A 13365-nucleotide genomic window follows, 5' to 3' on the forward strand; every position below is an offset into this window, starting at 1 on the left:
TTTTTTTTTTTTTTTTTTTTTTCTGATCAGTCTTCCTAGAGTTGTATCAATTTCATTGATCTCAAAGAATCACTTTTAGTTTTATTGATTTTTTTCTCTGTTATATTTTGGTTTTCTATTTCATTGACCTGCCCATGTATTATTTCTTTTGATCTACTTGCTTAGGGTTTAATTTGCTCTTCTTTTTCCTTTTTTTTTTTTTTTAAGTTTGCAGCCTATATCATTATCTGAGAACTTTCTCTTCCTGTATAAGCATTTAATGCTATAAATTTCCCTCTAAATACTGCTTTATTTTCAGGCCACAAATTTTGCTTGATTGTACTTTCACTTTTCATTGTCGTTAACATATATTCTAATTTTCCTTGTGACTCCCCTCTTTGACCTAGATACTATATATGTTATTTTCTAATTTGGGGGAGATTTTCCATCCATCTTTCTGTTGTTTTTTTATTTCATTTCATTTTGTTTCATTTCAGAGAGGAAGAGAAAGGGAAAGGGTCAGAGGAAAAGAGAGAATGATAAGCAGAATGTTAAGAGAATGTCCATGCTCACTATGGAGCCCCATGTGGGGCTCGATCCCATGACCCAAGACACTCAACTAAGCCTTCCATTCGCCCCCTGTTATTTTCTCGTTTAATTCTCTTATAGTTGGAGAACATACTTTGTATGATTTTAATTTCTTTATATTTATTGAGGTGAGTTTTATGACCTGGAACATGATCTTTCTTGGGGAATGTTCTAAATGCACTCGAAAAAAAAAATGTAATTTGCTGTTGTTGGGTGGAGTGTTCAATAAAAGTCATTCAGGTCAAATTGGTCGATGTTGTTTTTCAAGTCTTATGTATTTTCACTGATTGCCATAAGAGCATATCGCAGACGGCATAGCTTAAACAACAGAAATTTATATTCTCACAAGTTGAGAGGCTGGAAGTCCAAGCTCAAGGTGTTGGCGAGTTTGGTTTTTCCTGAGGCCTTCCTCCGGGGCTTGTAGGTGGCTGTTTCCCTGTGGGTTCACATGGTCTTTCTTTGTATGTGTGCATCCCTGGTGTCTCGTGTTCTTAGGTCCCGACTTTTATGGCTTCTTTTATACCTCTTTAAAGGCCCTGTTTCCACATAGAGTCACATTGAGGGTTGGGGTATATGAATTTTGGGGGGACACAATTCAGTCCGTAACACTGATTTTCTGTCTTTTATTATCGATACCAAGAGAGGAGTGCTGAAGCATCCAACCTGGGATTTATCTGTTGCTGTTTTCAGTTCTATCAGTTTTTGTTGTATGTATTTTGAGGTTCTTCTCAGCTTTCAAATTCTGTGATTCACTGTGTGCGCCTCCCCCCCCCCCCCGCCACGTTTTATTATGAAGATTTTCTTTTTTTTTTTTTTTTTGGGACAGAGAGAGACAGAGCATGAACGGGGGAGGGGCAGAGAGAGAGGGAGACACAGAATCGGAAACAGGCTCCAGGCTCTGAGCCATCAGCCCAGAGCCTGACGCGGGGCTCGAACTCACGGACCGCGAGATCGTGACCTGGCTGAAGTCGGACGCTTAACCGACTGCGCCACCCAGGCGCCCCTTATTATGAAGATTTTCAAACATGCTTAAATGTTGAAAGAATGGTACAGTTAACACCATGGGCCTACCAACTTAGATTCTATAACATTTTCTTGTATTTGCTTTATCACATATCCATCCCTCTGTTTATTTCATCAGTCCATCTTATTTTTGTATGTATTTCAAAGTAAGTTGTAGCACTGTATCTCTAAACACACTAAACACTCTTAAACATGTCATTAATTTGAATTTAATAATTGTTTAAAGTTCTTTTGGGGGGGATTAAAATTTTCATATAGTGAAATGTACACATCGTGAGTTGGTTGTACATCTTGCTGTCCATAGTCCTATGGTGTGGGATTTCTGGGACATTTGTACATTGTTGCTTTGTGCATAGACTTTTGGGATCCTGATACTGCTCATCTTAAGAGGAGGACTTACAGATAGAGTTACCTGATTTAAGTTATCAGATTTGTATTTTTGGGGGTTTGTTCAGGCCAGAATTAAAATGATTGTATAAGTAGGATCAGTTATTAATTCAGTAAGTATTTTATTTATTTTTGTCTTGATGTTTAATTGTTGTAAAATATACATAACATAAAATCAACATCTCAGCCATTTTTAAGGGTACAGTTCTGTGGCATTAAGTACACTCACATTGTTGTTGTGCATCTATCTCTAGAACTCTTTTCATGTTGTAAAACTGAAACTCTGTAACCATTGAAAAACTCCCTATTCCTCCCTCCCCCACCACCTGGCAACCACCATTCTACATCCTGTTTCTATGAGTTTGACTAGTTAGGTACTTCATATAAGTGGAGTTATATGGTATTTATCTTTTTGTCTCTGGCTTATTTCACTCAGCATAATGTGTGAAAGGTTGTCCCTCTTGTAGCTTGTGTCAGAATTTCCTTCCTTTTCAAGAGGGAATACTATTCTGTTAAATGTGTAGAACACATTTTGTTTATCCACTTATCCATCGATGGACACTGGGTGGCTTCCACCAGTATTTATTGAGCACCTCTTATACATCAGTCACCTTTCATTAAACAGACATTTGTTGACTGCCTTAATGGGCCAGGGCTTGTTCCAGGCAAGGGGGATACTGCAGCAGTGAATATGTCAAAGTTGCTGCCTTGAAGAAGCAACACACAAAGAAACCTATTTCTTGATTCTAAGTTGCATTTTTCACATTTTAGTGTTTCTAAAATTGGGTGAATTTTATAATTGATGCCATCTTAGAATTTTGTAAGGCAGTGTTTCTTTTTTAGTGACACCTAAAATAATGGTTTATCTTACAGTTTGAATCATAGATTTGATGAATCACTGTTTAATAAGTCAGTTGTTGATAAGTGCTATGAAAAAAATAATCCAGAACAAAGGGGATAGAAAGTTAGTTACATGGGGTATTCACAGATAAGGTGACATTTGAGCAAAGCACATGTTCAGTTCAGTTGATTTTTTTTTTTTTTTCTTCAAAGTGAGACTTCCTGAAGGATGCAGTGTGCTGGTTCACATTCTGCTGCAAACTTCATACCTAACTGTGTGACTGCTGGCAGTTCGTGGACTGGTTACTTTGGGTAGCATTGGTGTAGAGGGTAAAGCGCTGGCCAAGTGGGGATAGGGATGGGGGTTTGGGAATATTCTCAAGATGGGCCTAGGTCTTGTACACATAGGAAAGGCAAGGATGATGGAATTTCCTTCCTTTCTCTCTCTCTCTTCTCATTCATTCATTCATTCGTTCATTTATTTATTTTGAGGTAGGGAGCAGAGGGAGAGAGAGAGAGAATCCCAAGCAGGCTCTGTGCTGTCAGTGCAGAATCTGACATAGGGTTTGATCCCATGAATTGTGAGATCATGACCTACCTGAGCCAAAATCAAGAGTTGGACGCCCAATGACTGAGCCACCCAGGAGCCCTGGGATTTTCCATCTTAGTAACTGGCAGCAGTTTTTCCAGTTGCTCAGAACAAAAACGTTGACTTCTCCATTTTGCCTGTACTTTACACCCAGTCAGCCAGCAAATCTTGCCTGCTGTGCCTTCAAAGCATATCCTAGTTCTGCCAGTCTTACCACCTCTACCTAAACCACCATGGTGCAGGCCATCCTCACCCCTTCCTGGATTATCATGATAGCCTCCTAAATGGTCTCCTTTCTTCTACACTTGCCTTCCCATAATCTCTTCTCAGTATAGCCACCAAAATGATCCTTTGAAAACATGTCTGATAATGTTATTCCTCTCCTTAAATCCCCCCAAATATCCTGTCACTCCTAGAGGAAAGGTTAAAGTCCTTATGCTGGCTTACAGGGCTCTGCACTGTCCACTACCCCATTTCTTTGACCTTATATCCTGCCTGTCTGCCTTTTGCTTCTTTTGCTCTCAGCTGCCTTTGGCATCCTTACTGCTGCTTAATCGTACTGAGCATGTTCCTGTCTCAAAGCTTGCTGTTTCTCTGCCAGAAATACAGTTCCCCAGATACCTGCAAGGCCTACTTCCTCAGGTCCCTGCTCAAATGCCACCATATCAGAAGGGCCTTTGAATCACCTTATGTAAAACAACGCCCCTCTTTCCCATCAGTACTGTGCTTTCCCCTAAATCAGGATAAGTTAGGTCATGCTGCGGTGGCAAACAACTGCAAAATATTGGGGACCTTGTCGTTTTAACGACAAGTTTTGTTTCCCACTGAAGGTACTCCTCTGTCGCCTGGGAGGTCTGCTCCACACTGTCTTCACTCTGGGATCCGTCTCATAGCCTAGCTGCCATCTTGAGCACTGGCAGAGGGAAACACCATTCACTGCTCTTCAAGTATCTCCACAGGAGTGACATCTATCACGTTTACTTGGGCCAAAGCAAGTCATGTTGTCATACTAACTTCAGCTAGGGGCAGGTATGAGTGGCTAAGCAGTCTTATCATGTATCTGGAAAGAGACCAGGAAATCCATGGTGGGTAACACCACCATACTTTTTATCCTACTTCATTTTTCTATAGCATTTGTTTCCCTCTGACACAATACATAATCACCTAGCTTTGTGTATTTTCTTATTTCTCCTGTCTAGGCCACAAAGGAGTGGGACTTTGTCCATCATTAATTATTGCACCCCAGGGTGTAGGATAATGTGTGTTTATAAGAGGTGCTTATTAATTTTAGGGCATGGTTGAAATAATCAGAGGTCATCATTTATTTCTTCACTTGGTGACATGTGAGTCAAGTCAGGAGTGTGGAACAGGGAGGTTTGAGGAGAGGGGAGGAGGTCACATGAAAATGAGAAGTTGGAGAAAAGCAGTAGATTGCTGGTTGGTGGAGAGCGTCCACTGAGGTTTGAGACCGTGGACCTGCAGGGAAGTGTTGCAGCTCAGCCGTACGATTTCCTCCAGTAACATCAAGCTTCTCCTGAGCTGGCAAGGTAGGGGCAGGAATGACTGTCAGGCCCATTTCATGAGGATAGGTGGAAACCCAAGTTGAAGAAGGAAACAGGATCCTCACTGCCCCTTCAGGGTGCAACTCTATCACCGCTACTCCATCTTCTGCCCCGTCAGAAAGATGACGGAGCTTCCCTGGGGCAGAGGAAGCCCTTTCTCCTGGATGGTGAGAGTGTGGTGGCAAGAGGCGTCTCCCCTCTCTGCATTCTTCGTTTCACTTGCTCCTCATATGCTTTTAAGGTAGATTGTCTTCCTTTCATTTTGTAGGTGAGCAGATAAAAGCTTAAATGGCTCAGGATAGAATTTAGGTTGGTCATGCTCATAGCCACAGTGCTCTTCCATACTTTTGAGATGCTAGGCAATGAGGAGCTCTCAATTTTTAGATTCCCTGGAGCTTTGATTGCAGCTGGGTCACGAAGAAAGCACGTAGCTCCTTTTACTAATGGTTCCAATTCAGATGTGTGCAAGACCTTACCAGAAAGGAAACAGTTGGTCTATTTTTATATGCTTAAATGGGTGCAATAACCACATTACCAACTGTAACTAGTAGATTCACTCCCAGGAATTTCTCATGAATACAGTTAAAGTATACTTGACACAATCTGAGAATGTTGCCATCGGTGATAGTTTCCCTTGGCCTTACCTGTTGATGATCTGAACATTTCATATGTCCAAGGAGCTGTGACAGGCTGTACCTGGAAACAAGGGTGCAGAGTGGGGAAAAGCCCCTGAGGGTAAAATGGTTCACTGGGGCTGATGGAGGAAGTGGCCATTGAGCTGTAACTTGAAGGCCGTATAAGACTGAGACGCGGCTCTCAGATGAGAAACTGACTTGGGCCCCGGTAGTACCCATGGGGGAAAATCTCAGCATGCCACTGTAGTCAGAAATGGCAGCACTTTTAACTGCCCTTTAAATTTTTTAAATAAATGTTGATGTGTTGTGAACCCCATGCATGCTCGGAGCTAACTGGTCAATTTAATAGAAGACATCCTCCTCAATTTCTTCACACTTCGGTGACTGTTTTCTTAATGGTGGAAGTTACTGGCTGTAAACTTGGTTTGGTCTCATGTAAAAGCCAAAGAACAGTGAACCCCTGCCAGCAAATTCCACGTGTTTTCCAGTGCCCTTTGATCACTTACCTCTGCAGGTACAGGTTTTGAAAATACATGTTAATAAGAACTAAATTCCAGAGTTTGCAAACTTGGTCTTCATTGTAATAGAAGTGAATTCTCTTACTTTCACCCAGGTAGTTTTTTAAATCTTAGAATCAATCATTCTGAAAGAAGTTTTCTTTCTCCTAGATAAGGCCCCTCTGTCCAAGGGTCTTTTGCTGGTCCCCAGTGCCCTGTCCCTCTTGCTGGCCCTCCTCCTACCGCACTGTCAGAGGTTCTTCGTGTATGACCTCCAAGCCATCAAGGATGACTTCCAGGTGAGCTCTGTTCTACTGGCCCGTGGGAGGAGAGGAGACGGAACTTTTTCTTGACTTGCTATTTCTTTTCTGCTATTCTTAGTCCCTTGAAGCCTCTAAATTTTTAACAAATGATTATTTATTAATATTCCGTTAGCAAGTAAATTTTCTAGTTTTGTATTGCTATTTTCAGGAAAGCAGATTATAATGAAGCAGTTGCAGTATATCCTTTTACTACTAGGCATGTCGCTTCTCACTTCTTACTCATGGAAATGCAATTTACAATTTCAAAAGAAAAAACAATGTTAAATCTGGGTTTTTTAAATCATTAGTATGCATTTTTAACATTTTTGGAAACATTTTCATACTTAACATTTCAAAATTTTATATTCAACGTTTGAGTATTGATCAGATGATTGAAGCTCTTCCAGGTCTAACAGATTGTGAATCTATGAATTACTTTTATAGTGGTGGTTATATCAAGTAGGAAATTTCCCTTGGGTTTTTGCTTCTGGGAAGAGCAGAACTCTATGGCTTTTGAGATTTATGGGCTGGTCTCATTGAAAATGCTGCTGCTGGGTCTTGTGTGTGAGTTGGGAGTGTGAAAGGGACGTTCTCGCACCAGTTCCAATGGAGGAGCTTTCCCCATACCACCAGGCAATTCTTGGACACCAATTAGGTATCCTCTAATTCAGCCAACTCCTGATACTGGCTGGAGATAGTGTCATATCTCACGGGTTAAGGATTCAGTCCCACAAGGCTGCCTCCTCCTCCTCCACCATGCAAAGCCCAGATTGTTACCTGTGCTTCTGACCAAGTGGCAACAGATTAGGGGTTACCATGATCTCCCCTTTGGACACCAGATGCCAGTTGCAAGTCTAAATTGTTACTAGTACTTAAGACTGGCTGGCTTTAAATCAGAGGTTCCCATGACCCCCTCCTCAGGTTTGATTAATCTGCTAGAATGGCTCACAGAACTCAGAGAAACATTTTTACCTTTGAATTACTTGTTTATTACAAAAGGATAGGATAAAAGACACAGATAAACATCCAGATAGAAGAAATGCAATGGGCAAGGGATGGGGAAGGGGCACAGAGCTTCCTTGGTCTCTCTCAGGCACCTTGTGCTCGCCAACCCGGAAGCTCTCTGAACCCTGGCCTTTTGGGTATTAATGGAAGAAGCTTCATTAAATCATTGGCCATTGGCAGTTGATCCAGATTCCAGCCCCTGCCTCTTCCCTGGGAGGTCAGAGGGTGGGACTGAGAGTTCCAACCCCCTAATCCTGAGGTTGGTTCCCCTGGCAGCCAGCCCCATTCTTAGGTGCATCTAAAAGTCACACATTGACATAATAAAAGACACCCTTTATGGCTTTCATCGCTTGGGAAATTCCAAGGGTTTAAGGGCTGTGTGCCAGAAATGAGAGTACAAGACCAAATCTGTATTTCTTATCATAAATCACAATATCACAGTGTTAGTGCAAATTATGGTATATAACCTACCACCTTTTCTTTGCTACATACTTGAATAGCCATTTTAAGCATAACACTCTACTTCTGGAACACTGAAACTTTTCTTCATAGTGATATAATTAATACCTTTGCAAATGTTGGAGCTGTCAAGTTCCTCTGAAAGTCTTTCAGTTATTTATCCAAACCACTGCTTTCTGTCAGAATATAATACAGCCTCTGTATTGTTTCAGTTGCTATAATGCACTGGTTCTTGACCCTGGCTACACATTAGAATCACCTGAATAAACTAACCCTCCCCCCACAAACACACGTACACATGCATGTACTAACATATACTGATGCCAAGTCCTCACCCTAGACCAACTGAGTTGAAAAATCTAGCGGTAGGCCTGGGCCTTGGTGTGCTTTTTAATAAGACCCCCCCGGGGATTCTAGTGTATGGCCAGCCCTGAGAACCACTGTTGCAAGGGAACGGAAGGGCCCTTTGGCCCTCAGTTGGTACCTTTCTGATTTGCGGGATTGATTTGGTTTATCTGGCCAAGTAGGCAAAAGTCCCCTTCTGATGCTCCACTTTATGGGCATCTGTGCTCTAAAGGTGGCGACCGCCTACATGGAGGAGTTTTCCATTTGTGTGTACATTATTTTTATTAAATTAGAGCATTGAAAATAAGCAGTATAAAGTAAATGTAATAAATTTGGTAAGGCAGAGATCTAAACAAATCTTACTCTTACTCTGTTTTAAATCCCCATTTAGATTTGGAGGTTGATATGTGGAAGAATAATTTGCCTTGATTTGAAAGATACTTTCTGCAGTAGTCTGCTTATTTATAATTTTAGGATATTTGAAAGAAGATATGGAAGCAGAAAATTTGCAGTAAGTTTTTATGTATTTTTCCTTTGCTACTTAGGTACTGGAAAAAAATGTTTTTGTTTTCTTACTTTTAAACAGTTTTGTTTAGCTTGGTGTTATTATTAACAGTTATCTTTTAATTATCTATCTGATTTGGAGCATGACTATTAACCAAGGAATTTTAAATTTAAGCCACTAACATAATAAAATGATAATGATAATAGATAATATCAGATGTGTGTGGGCAATAAAAATTTTTATTAGGATTCTGACTTTAATAACATTTTAATCACTTATTTTGCTTAATGGTTTGTATGTTACTTGTTAAAAATAAATCATGCTATAAATATCTATTTTTTTTTTACCATATTGGAAATTATGGAAGTGTTAATGCATTTGACCAATATGGCTTTACTCCCCTGTTCTGAAAACTCTGTTCTAATAAAAACAAATATTAAAAAGTAATATAGAGCTGGTTCTAATTAAATAAATGTTAGTTTATTTTTCAAAGACTCCTTTCAACACCACTTAAAAATTTTTTTTAATTTACTTTTAATTTATTTTTTTAAAGTAGGCTTCACGCTCAGAGTGGAGCCCAATGCGGGGCTTGAACTCATGACCCTGAGTTCAGGACCTGAGCAGAGATCAAGAGTCAAACGCTTAGCTGACTGAGCCACATTGGTGCCCCCGGAAAGACTCCTTTCAATAATGTTCTTCCTGTTTTATTTTTAGTCCTTTTTGCTGGGTTCCTGGGTTTTGTCGGCCTTGGTTGACTTCATCCTCGTTGAGGCTGTGTGGTATTCCTTTGGTATTGCTGCAGCCGGGAATTTGCCTTCTGGATTGTAAGTAGCTCTCAAAGATTAGCTTAATAATTACTTAAATCTGATTTAAGTTAAGTTACTGTAAATCAGTAAAAGAATATTTTAAACTCACAGATGTAGTAAAATTAATTTTATGGGTAAAAAAAATCCAATGTATACTTAGTCACATTTTCATTATGTTCTTGAAACAGAATCTGTTTTATAGTCTTTTTTTAGGGAATTTTAAATGAATTTCCTGTCCTGGTCCAGAAGAGAGAATTAATTTTGTATTTTTATCGTGAAATTTTGTTTGTAGATTTGTGAAGTAATTAAACACAAAAATACAGAATTTAATTAGATTAGGAAATAATTTGTCTGAAGTTAAGCTTCTGAAGAATGATGTTTTTAAAAATTTATATTATTTAGATACTTATGCCAAAGAGAAAGCAAAGTTTACAACTTTGTAGCCAGACTGCAATGTCTAACCTAACTCAGAGTTTGTATGTATGTATATATGTATGTATGTGTGTGTGTGTGTATATATATATATATACATATATATATATATATATGCTTTCATATTGTATTGATCTTCTTTAAAAACAAAACAAAAAAATTGTTTATGAAGTAACTAGTATCTAAAAGTAGAGTTAGCACATATAGATAACCTTAGACTGTTGTGGAATTAAGTATCTGAGAGATGAGATACTGTGAAATAAAGATCAGATATTTAAAATTCTGTGGGTATTAACTTCTGCCTTATTTTAATTTAGATGCATGTTTTTGAGGACTGTTTGGATATTGTATATATCTTAATTCAGATTTGCTTTGCTTCTTTACATTAAAAATACAGCTAGTGATCTAAATGGCCTTCATGCATATGTTGTTACTATTTACAGTGTAGCCTTTATGGGATTTACTTAATTATAGTCATAGTCATTAAATGAGCTCATTAAATTAGCTATTTTAATAATGTGTGATTCTGAATGATATCTGAATGGAGACAGGTAAAGTTTTGTGTCAGAGTCAGATTGTTACACAGTTTTGTTGAGTTCCAGGGGTTGTAATTATGATCACACTGAGAGGTTTGAAGTGATTCTTCTGCTTTTGCAGACAATAGTGTAGTCATCAGGGATGATTCCATGTTGATTCAGAAAAGCAGCAGTGTTACTAAATCATTAGTTTTCCCCAAACATTTCTTATCTAGGCCAGTTCTTTTTGGTTCTTTATACAGCCTCCTGAGTTACGGAAATATATTGGAAGACAGCATGAATGTTAATTTTGCCATCACCTGAATGAGAACATATTTCTCTTTTCAAATCAGGAGACATTACAGTATGGCTTTTTAGAGTCTTGAAAGCTTTCTCAAACAGACTTCTTGGAACATAAATCTTTATTTCAACAAACTCTGTATTTTGTAAATACATCTTTCATTTGATGGTAGCGAAGCATCAAAAGCTCAGGAGAGGAAACTTCTCTTTTTGTTGTCAGCCTGCTTTATAATTTGCAGTATTTTTCACGTAACATCTCGTTACCCTTTTTCTTTTCCACCAATGCCAAATTTATCTGCACTCTCTACAATTCTTCATTTCTATTTAATTCTCTCTTTTTTAACCTCACTATTATTAAAACTTCTCCTATAAATGTCACCAGTAACTAATTTTTTTTATTTTTTAATTTTACGTATGTATGTTTGTTTTTTTTTTAATTTACATCCAAGTTAGCATACAGTGCAATAATGATTTCAGGAATAGATTGCAGTGATTTATCCCCTGTGTAACTGACTAATTTTTAAAGGCAGTGGCTTATTTTCAGTTGTTTTATTTGACCTTTCAGTAGCTCATACATGGTTTTGACCTCCCATTATTTCATGAACTAACCTGCTCCCTCTAGCCCCAGCACACTGTTCTCTCCTGGTCCTTTTTGACCTCCTCTACTGCTTGCGGCTCACTCCGGGCTTTCTTGCCCACTCCCATGACTTCCTTCACAGTTAACATCTGTTGTTTGTTTCCCAGCTCTCTATTTCCAGTCCATGTTCCTCTCCTGATCTTGCTAGAGTTATATTTCCTGGTGCCTTCTACGACTCAGAGAAAATTTGTCCTGTTCTGGAGCTCTCATCTCTGGGCTTCCATCCCTGTTGACAGCATAGGGCCCGGGTCCTATTAGTTCGAAGTCCTGTGTAAATCACTCATTCACCCCATCTTCTCTCCTCCTTCTGTCAGGTCAGTCTAAACTCAAATCTTTTCCTGCCTAGATTTTTGTAGCAATTCTCTAACTAGTCTTCCTATTCACTTCAAAGCATCCCATGCAATGTTGTCAGAAGTTAATTCTTCCAAAATGCAAGTTTGACCATGCCAGTCTTCCTTTTAAGATCCTTTAAATCCTCATTTCCTTCAAAATAAAAATCAGACTCCTCCAAGATGGCATCGCAGCAGCCTGGAATAGTGGGAATGCAGAGACTTTGCCATCAGATATGCCAGATTTAAGATTCCACCTGTCTCACGTTATTACGTGTGTGTAATCTAGAGCAAGTTACTTCTCTTAAGTTCCATTTCCTAAGCTCAGTTTATAGATGACCCTCGTGTAAATTGAGGGTCAGTACTGTATACTTCCCAGGCAGTGGAAAGAATTAAGTAAGCTCTTTCATGCAAACATCCTAGCAGTAACAACCTCACACTGATTTTCTTCTTTCTCTTCAAATCCCTCATAGTCTGGCCCCAGTCCTGTGTTTCAGGTCACTTCGTCAGTCACTCAGCTTTCTTAACATGCTGTGTATACGTACACTCATGCCTGCTTGGTTTTCTGTCTGCACCCTGCTGCCCTTTGGCATGAGTAATTGTCCTTTTATGTGTATTCCAATAACTTTATTAAGATCCCTAGCATTTATTACATTACGTTGTCATTGTCATTGTCATTATTACCTGGGCCTTCCATGCCATCCTTCTGGCTGTTTGAGGGAGGACTGGTTTTACTTGATGTACTCATGGCCTCACGTTCTGTAATGTGGAAGGGCTAGTCTTGATTACAGTGTAGCCCCACAAGACTATAAAGTAAGGTCTTTGAACCATAGGCCTGTACATTTCTTTTTCTAGTGCTCTGCATAGAAATTATACATAGCATCTGATACATTCTCATGAGTGTTGTTTGAAATTCAGAAAATGTGACCATTATGTTTTGAAAGTAAAGATAGGTCCATTAAAAGCTATGTATGTCAGATGCTTCTAGTACTCCTTGCCCATCACACACCTGTCCTTGTATACCCATTATTTTTTAGTTGTTAGTATTTACATGTGGACATTATATTGTTTCTCAGAATCAAATCCCTCCAGAATACGTGAGTTTTTACACATCATGTTAAAATGTATCTGATCACATCACTTAATAAAATTATTTTGTAATTGTGTTGTAGATTATTTAGTTTTACTGTGGAAACCATAACATACATTTTCATTTTGTATCAACAAAGTTTTTCACTGTATTTTTTTTTTAAACTGGGTTCCACACCCAATGTGGGGCTAGAACTCATGACCCTGAGATCAGGAGTTGGATGCTCTACTCACTGAGACAGCCAGACACCTCTTTTGTTGTATTTTGTGCTCCCAAATTAAGTTCTTCTCATTGAGAAAAGCCATTGCAGAGAACTTGCCATTTAATAAATTACATAAGTGGCACTTGGCTAGCTCAGTCAGTGGAGCATGTGACTCTTGATTTGGGGGTTGTAGGTTTGAGTCCCATGTTGGGTGTACTTAAAAATAATATCTTTAAAAATAAATAAAATTTAAAAATGATAAATACATAAGAACAGATTAGACTGTATAGTTGAGAGTAGGCTATGACTATAAACCTATAAACCTATACATAAGTTAC

The 13365-nt window shown here is 38.9% G+C and overlaps 1 protein-coding gene across 2 annotated transcripts in view; it reads left to right on the plus strand.

Annotated features, from left to right (window-relative positions):
• Nucleotides 1–13365, plus strand: part of UBAC2 (UBA domain containing 2) — a 180629-nt gene that overhangs the window by 33976 nt on the left and 133288 nt on the right. For both annotated transcript variants that reach the window (XM_042929630.1, XM_042929639.1), the window contains 3 exons: nt 6272–6399; nt 8603–8722; nt 9431–9540. In XM_042929630.1, the coding sequence (XP_042785564.1) occupies nt 6272–6399; nt 8603–8722; nt 9431–9540 (358 nt within the window). The remainder of the gene's footprint in view (nt 1–6271; nt 6400–8602; nt 8723–9430; nt 9541–13365) is intronic.

This window comes from Panthera leo, chromosome A1, assembly GCF_018350215.1.
Source record: "Panthera leo isolate Ple1 chromosome A1, P.leo_Ple1_pat1.1, whole genome shotgun sequence".
NCBI lineage: Eukaryota > Metazoa > Chordata > Mammalia > Carnivora > Felidae > Panthera > Panthera leo.